Genomic DNA, 13,459 nt, shown 5'->3' on the forward strand with positions numbered 1-13,459 from the left:
CCTTATATCTTCTAACTGTGTTAGGGTTTCTGTTTGATTCTGATTTTATAAACTGTAACCAAAATAACCTGAGACTGTATTCTTTTAGGGCAGGGATGTCAAACTCATGCCATGGAGGGCCAAGAGGCTGCAGGTTTTCTTTCCAACCAATAACTTCACCAGCTGATTTCACTAATTAGTCCCTGCTCTCTACATGAAGGTGAGGTAATCAGTGGAATCAGCTGGTGGAGTTTCTGGTTGGAAAGAAAACCTGCAGCCTCTTGGCCCTCCATGGCACAAGTTTGACATCCCTGTTTTAGGGACTGACATATGTGAATGTAACAGGAACTATAATCTGTGTTTACAGGGATCACAGTTGTGCGTTACAATGATAACTCGCCCAAACTGCATCATAGGCACATAATCAAGCTGCTACAGTTTAAAAAACAGCAGCAATGAGAAGAAAATAGTTAATGCATGTGGGTTATTCATCTCCCGTTCTACTTTCTACTTGTGTGTTTGTGACATATTTTTATTGACTCTCATATCTTTTATTTCCATTTAACAGTGTGCACAAGTGAACAAATTACTGTATGTATTACATTCATAATCTGTTTTATAAAGTTATTCCTTATGATGTTTGGATGTAAACTTTTTGATAGTTAAGAGATGCAATACAAAACAAAGGTGTACATACCAAAACATATCAGCAAATAATTTATAGCTTTTTTTTTTTTACCTTATTTTCTGTATCATGACTAAAAAGTTATTTTCACATGAATGTTAGCATGATGAGTAATAACTGTTTTGCTAAGCTGTTAGGGCCCGATCACACCAGTTTTTCAGGTTTTCTGATTCTACTAACGTGTTAAACATGCACCAATTAGCATGATATGTTCAGTGTCAGGAAATAATAAATAAAAACAGTCATGGGGCTTGATGACATGACAAAGAGCTCTAAACTTCCTTATTGTACAGACCACTTTATGACACTTTTGAATTGGAGTCTTTGTGAGAGGGGACCTCAAGAATGTTTTTGCAACAACAAGAAAATGTTGAAACATCATATTTAGAAAGAAAACTTGTAATAAAGACAACCCTGGGCTGAGCAGTGGTGCAACGGTTTGCATGTTCTCCCCATGCATGCATGGGTTTTCTCCGGGTCCTCCGGCTTCCTCCCACAGCCCAAAAACATGCTCACCAGGTTAATTGATCACTCTCCGTAGGTGAATGTGTCCGTGAATGGTTGTCTGTGTATGTGTCAGCCCTGTGATTGGCTGGCGACCAGTCCAGGGTGTACCCCGCCTCTCGCCCAATGACAGCTGGGATAGGAAGCTGCAGGTTGGTTTGGTACCTGGATCCACCACTTGGGGGCACACCTCATAGGACACACCAGGCCATACTTGTACCTTTGTAGGATTATTTTAATTCAGGAAACATTAATTAATCATGTACTGAACAGAAATCCACAGTGCCTTTTTTTCCACAGTGGGGCGCCAAAGTCAACACTAATCCAAAGATCCACACAGGACCATTAATGTTTGCTTTATCCAAATAGAATTAAAATCTACATGTTGTCTCATAATATTTCATAATAAATAGTGATGTATTGTTAATTTCCAAAACACGAAGGATGTACAAAGCCATGTCTGTCTTTATTTAGGACCCAACTCAATTTGTGATCTGGTTGCTGTATGTATTTCATGTTTTGTGTTTGGCCTAATTTTGTCACAACCCTTGCAGCTGATTGTTTTACTGTATATGTATGTATGTAAGAGTGTCTATAGGTCTTAATTCAAATGGATGATATATTTCACTGGTGGTTTGTGTCCACTAAAACGTCTCACTGAGTCTAGCTCCTAAACAAACAGAGCATTCAGTGAAGAAAAGGCAGCTTTGTCAGACACAAGCACTGGGATTGTTCCACACAGCCAGTGTGTGTGTGTGTGTGTGTGTGTGTGTGTGTGTGTGTGTGTGTGTGTGTGTGTGTGTGTGTGTGTGTGTGTGTGTGTGTGTGTGTGTGTGTGAGGAGATTATGTGTGTCTCTTTGAGATAGAGAGTGTATGTCTCCAAGGAAGGAATTGTGTCGGTGTATGAGGGATTGTGCTCCACAGTGAGTGGCGTGCCTTTATGTGTGACTGTCAGAGCATTTTGTGCGTCTGTAAGGAACAGTAACTGAGAGAGGAAAGCATCTCTTAGTGCGTGTGTATTTCTGTCTGCATTTCAGTCTGATAACAACAACAACAAACAGACAGTGTTGTTTTTCTCATGCAAGTCAAAATGGAAGCATAGCAAGGAAGAGCTGCGCTCAGCTACATCACATATGGTAAGTGACACTGATGTACTTTTCCCTTAATTTTGTTATTTATCCAGATTCAGGCTTTTAAACTTTGGCTCATATTAAAAAGTGATTTTAAAAAAGCTCAAGGGATGAGCTCTAATGACCTTGGGTCTTCTTATTCCTCCACCTGTCAGGGAACATTCATGTTAATTTTTCCTTTAAGTTGGGACAAATATTGGGTAAGTTTCGAAGAAAACTAAAAAATACTTTTTGTGAACTTCCATGCTTTTTGACCAAAGATAACATTAAAAATTTAAGTTTTGCTTTTGAAGCCTATAAAATATATATAATGTATGAAGTATATTAATGATTAAAAAAAAGATGAGGGGAGGGCAGAGCTTCCTCCTCAGTTTAAGATGTGTTTTGTATCCAATTACTCTGTCAAAGTCACGCCATTCACAAGAATAGTTTCTTCAAATTAACAAATTGACTTGTTGCACTCTTCCTTTAACTTCTCGTGTGATGCTGATTGTGCCATGTTTTTGTACTTAATTTTAGGATCCTTGCATCAAAATCTGAAGCTGGTACAAAAAAAAATGGAATAAAGGTGTGGGTTGGTTGCAACACCAGCGTCACTATGTTTAAAAAAAATCCTGTATTTTTCATTTTATGCTGCAGGTAGTTTATGTGGAGTGGAATATGAAATAATGAGGGAACGGTAGAGAATGATAAACTTCTCACTAGACAATCAGCATAACATGAATTTGTTTTAAAGATTTACAAGCGTTGTAAGCCTAAAAAAACTTTTGCTTTAATCCTACTATGGAAATAGCACTCAGTAAAAACACAGTCGTACGTTGTTATACTGCCTGGGTTGGCCAGATGTAAGCAAAACCCATGCAGGACTTCTTTCCTTTGTTGTAGAAGTCAGAGCTTATGCATTAGTGGTGTCCAAACTTTTTCTTTAAAGGGGGCCACATGTGGTTTTGTGAAAAATGACTGAGGACCAGCAGTTCCTACTGACATACAAATGCTCTATTTGTATACCATTTCTTTCAGTGGTTTCTGTAAAAAATCAGTGTGCTCAAACACAGGGGCGTATTTAGTCGTTTGGGGGCCCAACGCAAACCCAGTCGATGGGGCCCTCCATGTCATTGTAACTCATCTCCCTCAGAGCTAGACTGGCCTTCCCTGGGTCCACTATCTCTTTCTGAGAATCAAGGCATGAGACAGTGCTAATCTTGTACACGGTAACTTAACGCAAACTAAATGCATTTCCTCAAGTTCTGTACTTTAGTTTGATTTTGAAAAAAGTGAATCCATAATTTAGTCCACTTTGTCCTGGATTTGAAATCGTTTATGGTCGATTGACAGCTTATTTGTCCCACAGTGGGGAATTTACAGAGTAACAGTAACAAACAAGTAAGTATGAAGTGAAAAACATTACAATAGGTAAATATTGAAAAAAATAATTCAGTAAAGAAAAAATATGTAAATATCAAGCACAACGTAAAACTGGAAAAAAATCTACTGAAAGAGGTGATATTTACAGTTACTGTACTTTTTGGTACTATCATTTTAAAGTTAATGTATTTTTATTTGACCCCCTGTCCAGTGAGTTATGTATCCGAAAAAGAGATTTTGTACAATAATGTTTATCACCAACTCAAAAAGTTTGATTTTGAGAAAATTATCCTGTTTCCTGGGCTAGATAAAGTCCTTAAAATCCTTATATATGTGATATATGTTTATCTCAGATCTCAGAGCAACATTGTTTTTATTTGAAAATAAGAAAAAATGGGAAAAAAGTGTTTTTTTACCACTTTCTTCCTGAATCAAATTTTCAGATGTGTTGTAACATGGAACAGCCCATTGAATAAGAATGGAGGGGGAGCACCAAAACGATCATTAAAGATTAACCCTTTTGATGTATTTTGAAGCATGTGAAGTAAGATTTAGAAAAAGAAATGCTTTCAATTGAAGAGAACTTCATAATCAGTTTTAAGAGATGCTTTGGGGGCCCCTGGGAATCTTGGGGCTCCAGGCAACTGCCTGTGTTTGCCTGATTGTAGCTACGCCCCTGCTCAAACATACTGGTTCCATCATTACAGACTTATCAAATCAAACTTCACCTGTCCCTCAGGTGTCTCGAGACCAGTGATCAGTTTTCTGCATTGTTGGGTACTGTGTGTACATAAGCAAACTCTGCTTCTGGCCAAAGATAATGTTCTCCATTAGGGGGCGATATGGGGAAAATATGTCAGAATCTTTTTTATGGCAGGATTTGGATCTGTATTTATCTGACTGTTTTTGATATTCAACATTTTTAGCCCCTTGTCCTGCATTCTGAACTGCTGTTCTGCACAATTTCATAACTCTAATCCCATCTTGTTTCTTTTTTTTTTTTTTTTTTTGTTACACACCTGATGTTCATGAATCACACTTTCCCTTGTCAGCTGTGAGAGTTCTTGACTTTCTGCAGAACTTAGCCTGTGCACAGTCCAAATGAAGTTTAGTGAGATGTAACAGTTTGGTTTTGTTTGTGCAATTCACAGAAAACACACACAAAAAAAAATAAAAAAAATAAAAATAAAAAAAAAATAAAAATAAAACATTATTTATTTCAGCGCATAATTAATACATTTTAAGTTTAAAGCCGGGAGTCTCTGCTTGATGCTAATAATGATTATTATCATTCCTGGTTTCTTATTGCACATTTCACCTGAAAATGAATCTAATATTCACTAATGTTTTATTTTGTATTTATAATTTTATTACATCAGTTTTCAAACAAAAGTATCGTAATAATTGTTTAATTGGAGAGGCTGATCAGTGATTTTGCTGTCTCGTACACAGACTCTCCCTTTAAGACGACACTGTGCTGAAAGAAAACATCGTTGGTTTTGTTGCTTCCCTGGTCTCGTACTTCCTGCCTCCTGTTTTCTCCTCCCATCAATTATACATCCACCACGCACCCCCTCTCCTCTCCTAACACGCACGCCGAATTGAGCATCGCCTCCTCCGGCACGATGACCAACGATTCTCCGGAGGAGGAGACCCGGGCTCTGAGCGGCGGCGGTGTCGGAGGAGGTGGACAAGGAATGATACGAAGGAACCGAGAGGATGACAATGTCACTATCCTAACATCCTCCATGGACTTACAACGAGCCAGCCGGGGTCGAGCGAGTATCAGCAACGACTCCGTCCCTAGCTTCACATCCTCTGTGGATTTCAGCACCTCCTCCCTGGAGCTGAGCATCCAGACTCGGATCTTTAAAATCATCGTCATCGGGGACTCCAACGTAGGGAAGACCTGCCTCACATTCCGCTTCACCGGGGGAAGCTTCCCCGAAAAGACTGAGGCCACCATCGGCGTGGATTTCAGGGAGAAGGCGGTGGAGATTGAAGGGGAGACCATCAAGGTAAAAGCAACAGAGATGTCGATCAGTGGTGTCTCCTTACTCCCTCTCCTCCTCCCCCTTTCTGCCTCTCTTCCCTTCTCCTCCTTTATTGTTCAATAGCAGCTGCACAGTCTACACATAGGCCCCTTTCTGTTGGTGAGGGGTATATTTATTTAAGACCTGTTTCTTTTAAGGAAGTATGACACGTTTTTATCTCTTTCTTTGAGAACAAAACAAAGAAATCTACCTGACAATTTACTGCTTTTATAAAGATTCACTCATGTCTTATCTCATCTTAAGTGTTTTTGAATTGTTGGACTGTAACAAAGAGGTCTGACAATGTTTTCTGTTAATTCCGTGGATGTAATTAACTTATCAAAAAGCTACACTGATGAAATCACTGAATTCAAAGAAGAGGTGTAGGTCTACCTCAAACAAGCAGACTTAAAAATAGCCACACTTGTTTGTCACTAGTTTGTAAGACTTCTTCTGAAGTCGTGAGTAAAATCTGGTTTATTTTTGGAAAGATGTGAAGCATCTCACCTGTCACAACAAATTTCACTCAGGATAAAAAGCAGAAACATTAAATTGAGGGTAAAATCCTTGAATATGACGTGAGGTTTTCTGTCCCCTTATTGTTAAGTCACCCACACAGATTGGAAAAGAAAGCAAAATCTAATGTTTAACAGTAGAACAGGCCTCCTAATGCTGACTCACAAACACATTCACACACATACACCACACACCACACCACACACACACTTTATAACGTCAGCATCCATGAATAATTCCAACATCATTTGGACTGTGTCAGATTATTTACCCTTATGCACTTGTACTGTCTGCAAGTGCTGCTATGTGTACTCAAAACAATGATAAAAAGCTTGACCACCTCATGGGCTTAGTGATAACCAGAATTGGCACATGGAAAAGGTTACATTTGTGATACAGGTAAAGATATATCTCACAGATTATGCAGAGCAGGATAAGACTAGAATAACCTAAACATATAAGACAAGCTAAGGAAGGATTTAACTGGGTATCTTATTCGCTCATAGCAGGTAAATAAAGTCTGTCAATGATTGGCAACACAAACGAGTTAGAAGCTGCAAGCTGCATCTAAATATAGATCTTCAGGAAGGGGTGCCTTCACAAGTTTCTGGTTTTGATTTCAAACAATCAAGTAAGTTCTGGCTGTTTGAAGCCACGGTCCTGTCCACAGAGAGGGAAGTGTCAATAATGTTATTTACCAGCTGTAATGGATGACAGCCTGTCCGCTGTGTGCTCAGCCTCTCACTCACTGACCCATGGGATAGGCTCCAGATCCACCACAACCCCCAACAGGACAAGATGCTGGCACAGGGTAGAATCATTGAATGGATGATTGGTGAAAAAAAAAAGTCATTTAACACAAATTAGTATTTCATAAAGTTTAAAGAGGGACATTTTTATCATTTTTGTGAAAACAACTTTGTATAAGAAAATATATACATATTTAAAAGACTGGGAAATCCCAGTGCATACAGCGTTCAATAAGGTATTATCAGGGGCAGAAAATACAGCTCCCCCTAGTGATTAGAATGAGACATACAGCATGTCACATCCTGCTTTCTGATGACACAATGACATGACCAGATATCATTCTGCGGTAAAATCAATAACAGGATATCTGTTGCACTGGGAGGTCTGGTTTAATCTGAATCATTGAAAGCTGCAGTGAAGAACTGACTGATGGATTGTGTATCTTGCTGTGCTGTTATTTTGAGCGCTGAAGCATGAATAAACACAACAGCTTTTCTCAGAGTAAAAACATTTTCTTTTATTTTTGTACAGGTGCAGGTTTGGGACACAGCAGGTCAGGAGCGCTTTCGTAAGTCCATGGTAGAGCACTATTACCGCAACGTCCATGCAGTGGTCTTTGTATACGACGTCACTAAGATGGCCTCCTTCCACAACTTACAGACATGGATAGAGGTTAGTACGAAGCCCCTCTACTGAAAATGAAACAGACTGATCTAAATCCTCATGCCTCTATATGACCTACTAAAGTAAGCATGATCATGAGAGTTAGATTAATTACTTATTCATAATTAATGCCCAAAACCAAGACCATGGGTTGGGTGTGAGAGGAAGCATGGTGATGAAAGCTTTTCTAATTCATTTTTTCAGGTTTATGATTTTTGATGAGTGAAACTTTAGCTGTTGGAAGATAACAGAATTTAATCTCTGTTTGTGCACAGGGCTCACCAACATCAATACAAACTAACAGTTCCTCGTAGATGTTTTAATTTCTTTACAATTGACAAAGTCTATCATTGTGAGGAGGTTCACTGGAGATGTTTTAAAATACACACCCAGCATAAAATGCACAACACATCATAACCTGGAACATTTCTGTTTAATTCCTCTGTGTGGTTTCAAAGACTTTTGACACAAGATTGTCAGTGTGATACCTCACTAAGAATCCTTATCTTACCACAGTTTCTATCATTGCTGTGAGCAAGGTAAAGTCATTAATCCTTAATCAGGGTGGTTCCAAATGGTTTGTTTAAGTAGGAAAGTGTTTATCAATAAGAGCTTCATTTCTACATCCCCCATTAAAATGTCTTTCCACTGTCTGTTCTAGCGTTGTACAATCAGTCTGCAGTTAGTGAATGGTAGTTTTCATCTGCAATTAGGGATGGGTACTTTTCACATTTCAAACGATACGGTATCAATGCCCGGTACCTGGCAGTCAGTCCCGGTACTGGGCGGTATCAATTTTCTGTACTTTTTGTGTTTAAGTGGTAAAAAATGTCAATTTTTTTATGATAAAAGATATTTTTTCTTTTTAACATATTTATTTTTCAGTATATAGCCTTGCAATGCTGTGTTCATGTCCTGCATGGAAAATCACCTACTCTTCCACTCTCTCACAGTCACAAGGATACGTTTGGGTACCTAAAGATGGTACTTTTTGATTTGCATGAATCAGTACCTGGTACTTTTGACAGAATTCAGTCGGTAGGCCTACCTGCAAAAGTGCCCAATTCAGTACCCATCCCTATCTGCAATATAAGACTTGTTGTTTTGTTGGCTGTTTGTAGTTATACAATATTTTTATTTCACAAATCTCTGTGTGACTTTGCTGTAGAAATTAGAGTCACACAGAGTCATGTTCTCTATAAATAGTTAAGAGAAATCTCCAATTTCAGGCTTATAGTGTTGCACATGACTTTGACACTTCACATATTAGCCCAAACTTTCAAAAGAACTGATGATTTCTTACAAAGATTAGTTCTGTATACTGTATGTATTATCTATAGGGATGAGTACTGAATTGGGCACTTTTGTAGGTACCGACTGAATTCTGTCAAAAGTACCCATACCGGGTACCGACTCACGTAACATCAAAAGGTACCATGTTAAGGTACCTAAACGCATCCTTGAGACTGTGAGGGAGTGGAAGAGTAGGTGGTTTTCCATGCTGGACATGAACTCAGCATTGCGAGGCTATATACTGAAGAATAAATATATTAAATTGAAAAAATGAGATATTATTATTAAGCAAATTGATATTTTTTACAACATCAACACAAAAAAGTACTGAAAATTGGTATCTTTGAGTCCCGATGCCGATTGCCAGGACATTGTTACCGTATCATTTCAAATGTGAAAGGTACCCATCCCTAATTGTCTAATAGTTTGTTTCTTGTTATTTAATGACACTTGTATTGAGTTGTTGGGGCGAGGCCCTGGGCAACTGTTATGGCTTCAGTAGACTTGGCTCAAAGGGTACTTTCAGCTCTAATTTTAGGGTGCTGATAGGAGTTTCTAAAAATATTTCCTTGAGGTTATTTTTCTTCTGTTCAGGTGATCATCGTTAAATCATTTGTTAGCACATTAGCATAATTTAATAAGTATGTTAATATGTTTTTACTGTTTATCAATGTTGTGTCCTAGGAGTGTAACGGCCATAGAGTCTCAGCCTCAGTGCCTCGAGTCCTCGTGGGAAACAAGTGTGACCTTGTGGACCAAGTACAAGTGAGTGTATTCAAACAAGACCAAAAAATGATCTGTTTGGTTTAATTATTGAATATATTAATTAGTTTGCTACAAAATTTGCTTTCAGGTACCCTACAACACGGCATTGAAGTTTGCTGATTCTCACAAAATGCTGCTATTTGAGACGTCAGCAAAGGACCCGAAGGAGAGTCAGAATGTTGACACTATCTTCATGTCCCTGGCGTGCCGCCTTAAATCCCAGAAATCCCTGCTTTACAGAGACGTACAAAGAGAGGATGGGAAAGTCCAACTCACACAAGAGACTGATACAAAGAGTAATTGTCCTTGTTGAAGAAACTCAGAGGTGTGAGACATGATAAAAAGGGAAAAGAGAAGGGAAACTTTGCATGTCGAGGTGTAGAAAAGGAGAGAGAGAACTGAGGAATGGGCCTAAAACAAGTCTTTTAGAGTTTTTACGGTTTTGGAGGTTGGCTAAGGGTCGGGCCTGGCAGTAAAAGCATAGTGCTTAAAAAAGTGAATGATGTTTTTCAAAGGGACTGCTAATCATCAATATTCCTGTTCTTAAGGATGAGGAAATGTGGAGGGATTCATTTACAATCCTAAAACAATGCTGCTTCTTTGAGGGGTTCACAGGTCCAAAACTATGTGGCCTTTATCATTTTCAGTAAATTAAAACTTCTTCAGTTTATTTAAAACATAGCAGAATCATGATGAAATATATTTTCGTTATGTACAGCCTGTAAGCAGACATGACACTGTTAACATAAGAATTATTCAAGGATAAACAAAAGGGGATTTTTGTTTAGTTTATCACAACCATGGATTATTGAAACAACACCCTTGTTGACCTTAGAAAACACATGAAAGCAGCATTTTCAGCGTTGATCTACTGCCTTAAACAGCTGGCTCTGTCATGGTGTGAATAAATCAGCCAGTTAAACTTAGCATAAGGTTTTTTATATTGTACACATTTCAGATTATTAATGCTCATAAAGACAAACACTTGGACAGCCACTGGGATCATGAAGTATGTAACAGGATGACTGAGGCTCTTTTTGTCTTTTTTTTTTTTTTTGACACATTTTTAGTACGATAAGCTTTTTACTAGGTTAACCTAAGATCCCAGTGACAACAAAAAATGAAAATCAAACACATCTTAAACTTAAGATTAAGAAGGAAATTTCCAGAAAAAGGTGACTGAGAGGTTGTCAGGCACCATTGATTCATGGGCTGTAAGATGTCTAGCCCACTGCAGGAGAAATACAACTCCTCTACGAATACATGATACCTTTTTTCTCAACAAACACTGAGGTAAACAAACGTCTTTCAAGTTTTTTTTAAAAAGCGGCTTTTCATGCTTCATTTGTGGGAAAATACAGAAAGATATGAGGATGTGACTCTGAGACAGTCAGTTCTATGTTTTTTAAGGATACAGCTGTTTGACGTGAAAATGTGCTTTCCATTTTAATACACCGGTCTCAGAGAGGACAGGGAAGATGATACACTACTCTTACAACTTTACACAAGAATATATTTAGACTGTGAAGCAGCCTGAGCCTGGGAGCAAGAGCTGCTGACAAAAAGATGTGTTTGAATCAAAGGAGTCCAACACATGACTGACACAGTAAAGAGAAATGATGTTTGCCCTACATAGAAATAGAGTGGATTCAGAGCTGGAGTTATTGATCTGAGGTAAAACTGCGTCAGCCACCAATTCTAAAACAAGATACTTGTGCCCTCTTGACAAGGATAAACTCCCAGAGCGGACAACCTTCACCCCGGTTCATTCCCAGCTCTTCCTGGCTTCATTGATGTGATCTCCAGGTGTTGACAACACTGAAACTACCTATCACATCACTTTATCCCCACATTTTCTGAGGTGGTAGGTGACCCCTCCATGTCAACAGGCTGTTGATGCTCTTAATATGTAACATTTAGCAATATCTACATTGTGTAAGAAATCCTTGCAGCTTGAATTGAACGAACCAGTCCATCCGTTGTCCTGTTTGGGGTCACGGATCCTCTTCCAGCCGTTAAATTAGTTCAGTATTCATCTAAATTTCTCTTTCTTCTATTTTTAAAAATATTTTGGCAGCAGGATTCAGTGATAGATACTGCTCATACATTCCCCCAGTTTCTCCAGAAGTACATGTAAGAAAATTAGAAAAATCTGACCAGAACAAAATTACTGATATTTGTCTGAAATTTCTTCATTGACTAACCAGACCTGATAAAAAGAGGATTTAATTTTAATACAAATGATTGGAAAACAGAAAAGGTGTTGTTAGGTTTCCCTTGTAATTAACATTTAAAGGTCTGTTTGAAGTCATAACCTATTTGTGCTGTATCCAGGTCGTACAGTCAAAACAAATGTACAATGTATGTGCTTTCCTTCCGTTTTGCAGCTTTATTGGTTATGATATCTGTCACTACTTTTTTGGGCTCATTTGTGTCTTTTTTGTCATGCAGTGTTTGCTGTTAAGGGGATGTCTTGTTATTTTAAGATTTAGTCATGTATCTGTGTATCACTGTGGAATTAATAAATATGACCTGTGCTCAGTGCAACAAAATTGTAGCTCTGTAATGTCACATCAAGGTTTAAAGTAAATAACAAAATCATAAGTAATCATAAATATGTTATTCTTGAGAGGGGATTTATGAAAGCTTTATCATGAATAACAAGATACATAAAAGTGATTATCTCTGATACTTAATGCTGATTGTCTAAAAAAAAAGTCTCAGTCTGATTTCAAAGGTCTTTTCAATTTTCATTGTCATAGTTTACAATATCTACTTCCTTCATTTCCTTTCAAAACATTTTAAAGAGTCCTCTCTGAAAGGTCATTCTCGTCAGTAATGGCAGACAATCTTTTGCAACCTGTGTGAGCTACTTTTTGTGGAGTGAAGATCTTTTCATTAATTATGAGATCATAACGTTATGTTTGCCTTATGCACCACAGAGATTGATATGAGATCATAAGTGAGGTCAGTGATAAAAGTCAGCCACAGGACCACAGCCCCCATTAGTTGACAGAGATTATCTTCTGAGTGCATTAGATTTAATATAGCCATAACAACAGAAAATTAAGTTCTAAACCGAAAATTTCCTATTTATTGTGTTTTACACTGTTGTCATACTTTTATTCCAAGTGGAAAAACCTGACATGACAGTTCCTGTGTTATCTTTTCTGTTACGGAAGGACTGACAGTTGTGTTGAAATGGGTTCACTGTTGTACTTCACTGTATATCAGATGTCTTCTCTAATATATTTCAGGTGTAACATTGTATTGCATCACACACTTCTGATAAAAATGCTACAAGTTACAAAACTCGTCTTAGGTGATTCATTTTATTGGAGTCTGTCAACCAACAAGCAACTTTTTACTTTTATGTTGAAAAAGTTTTTTGTTTTTTTTGCTAACTTAAACATTAACTTAAGATATAAAATATAAACTTTGAACACATCAAGCCTTAGTTTATTCCTTGTTGTTGACCTGAGAATTAGATTTTCAAATAGACAAGGCATTCATATATGTGGTAAAATATGGAAGCCCATTTCTACAATAAAAGAAAAAAAAAAGAAAAAAAAGAAAAGTTAAATAACAAATAGTTATATTTCTATTGTGAGATACTTTGTCATAATTATAAGATACAGGTCATAATTTTGAGATACTACCTAATTATGATGACTTAGCTTTTTTTCTTCTTCGCGTTATTTTTATCATTGGCAGTTATGGGTTTCTCTATAAATCAGATTAATTTTTTCTTGATCCTGGCTCTATATCATTAAGT

The 13,459-nt window shown here is 37.7% G+C and overlaps 1 protein-coding gene across 1 annotated transcript; it reads left to right on the forward strand.

The window, feature by feature from the left end:
* The first annotated feature begins 2,055 nt into the window (after window positions 1-2,055).
* On the forward strand, window positions 2,056-12,983 carry rab33a (RAB33A, member RAS oncogene family). The gene is made up of 5 exons (XM_074674938.1): window positions 2,056-2,305; window positions 5,117-5,682; window positions 7,495-7,635; window positions 9,604-9,684; window positions 9,773-12,983. Exons 2-5 carry the CDS (start codon window positions 5,290-5,292, stop codon window positions 9,995-9,997), a joined length of 840 nt encoding a protein of 279 aa, XP_074531039.1. The 5' UTR covers window positions 2,056-2,305; window positions 5,117-5,289; the 3' UTR covers window positions 9,998-12,983.
* The last annotated feature ends 476 nt before the right edge of the window (window positions 12,984-13,459 follow it).

Source organism: Halichoeres trimaculatus, unplaced genomic scaffold, assembly GCF_033239565.1.
Source record: "Halichoeres trimaculatus isolate MK-OKI-2021-1 unplaced genomic scaffold, fHalTri1.1 fHalTri1_scaffold_7, whole genome shotgun sequence".
Classification (NCBI taxonomy): Eukaryota; Metazoa; Chordata; class Actinopteri; order Labriformes; family Labridae; genus Halichoeres; species Halichoeres trimaculatus.

Excerpts from the sequence above, each read along its gene's own strand:
- rab33a (XM_074674938.1), top strand. The coding sequence starts at position 5,290 with ATGACCAACGATTCTCCGGAGGAGGAGACCCGGGCTCTGAGCGGCGGC. Across the intron at positions 5,683-7,494 it reads TTGAAGGGGAGACCATCAAG|GTGCAGGTTTGGGACACAGC; the intron begins GTAAAAGCAACA and ends ATTTTTGTACAG. Across the intron at positions 9,685-9,772 it reads ACCTTGTGGACCAAGTACAA|GTACCCTACAACACGGCATT; the intron begins GTGAGTGTATTC and ends ATTTGCTTTCAG.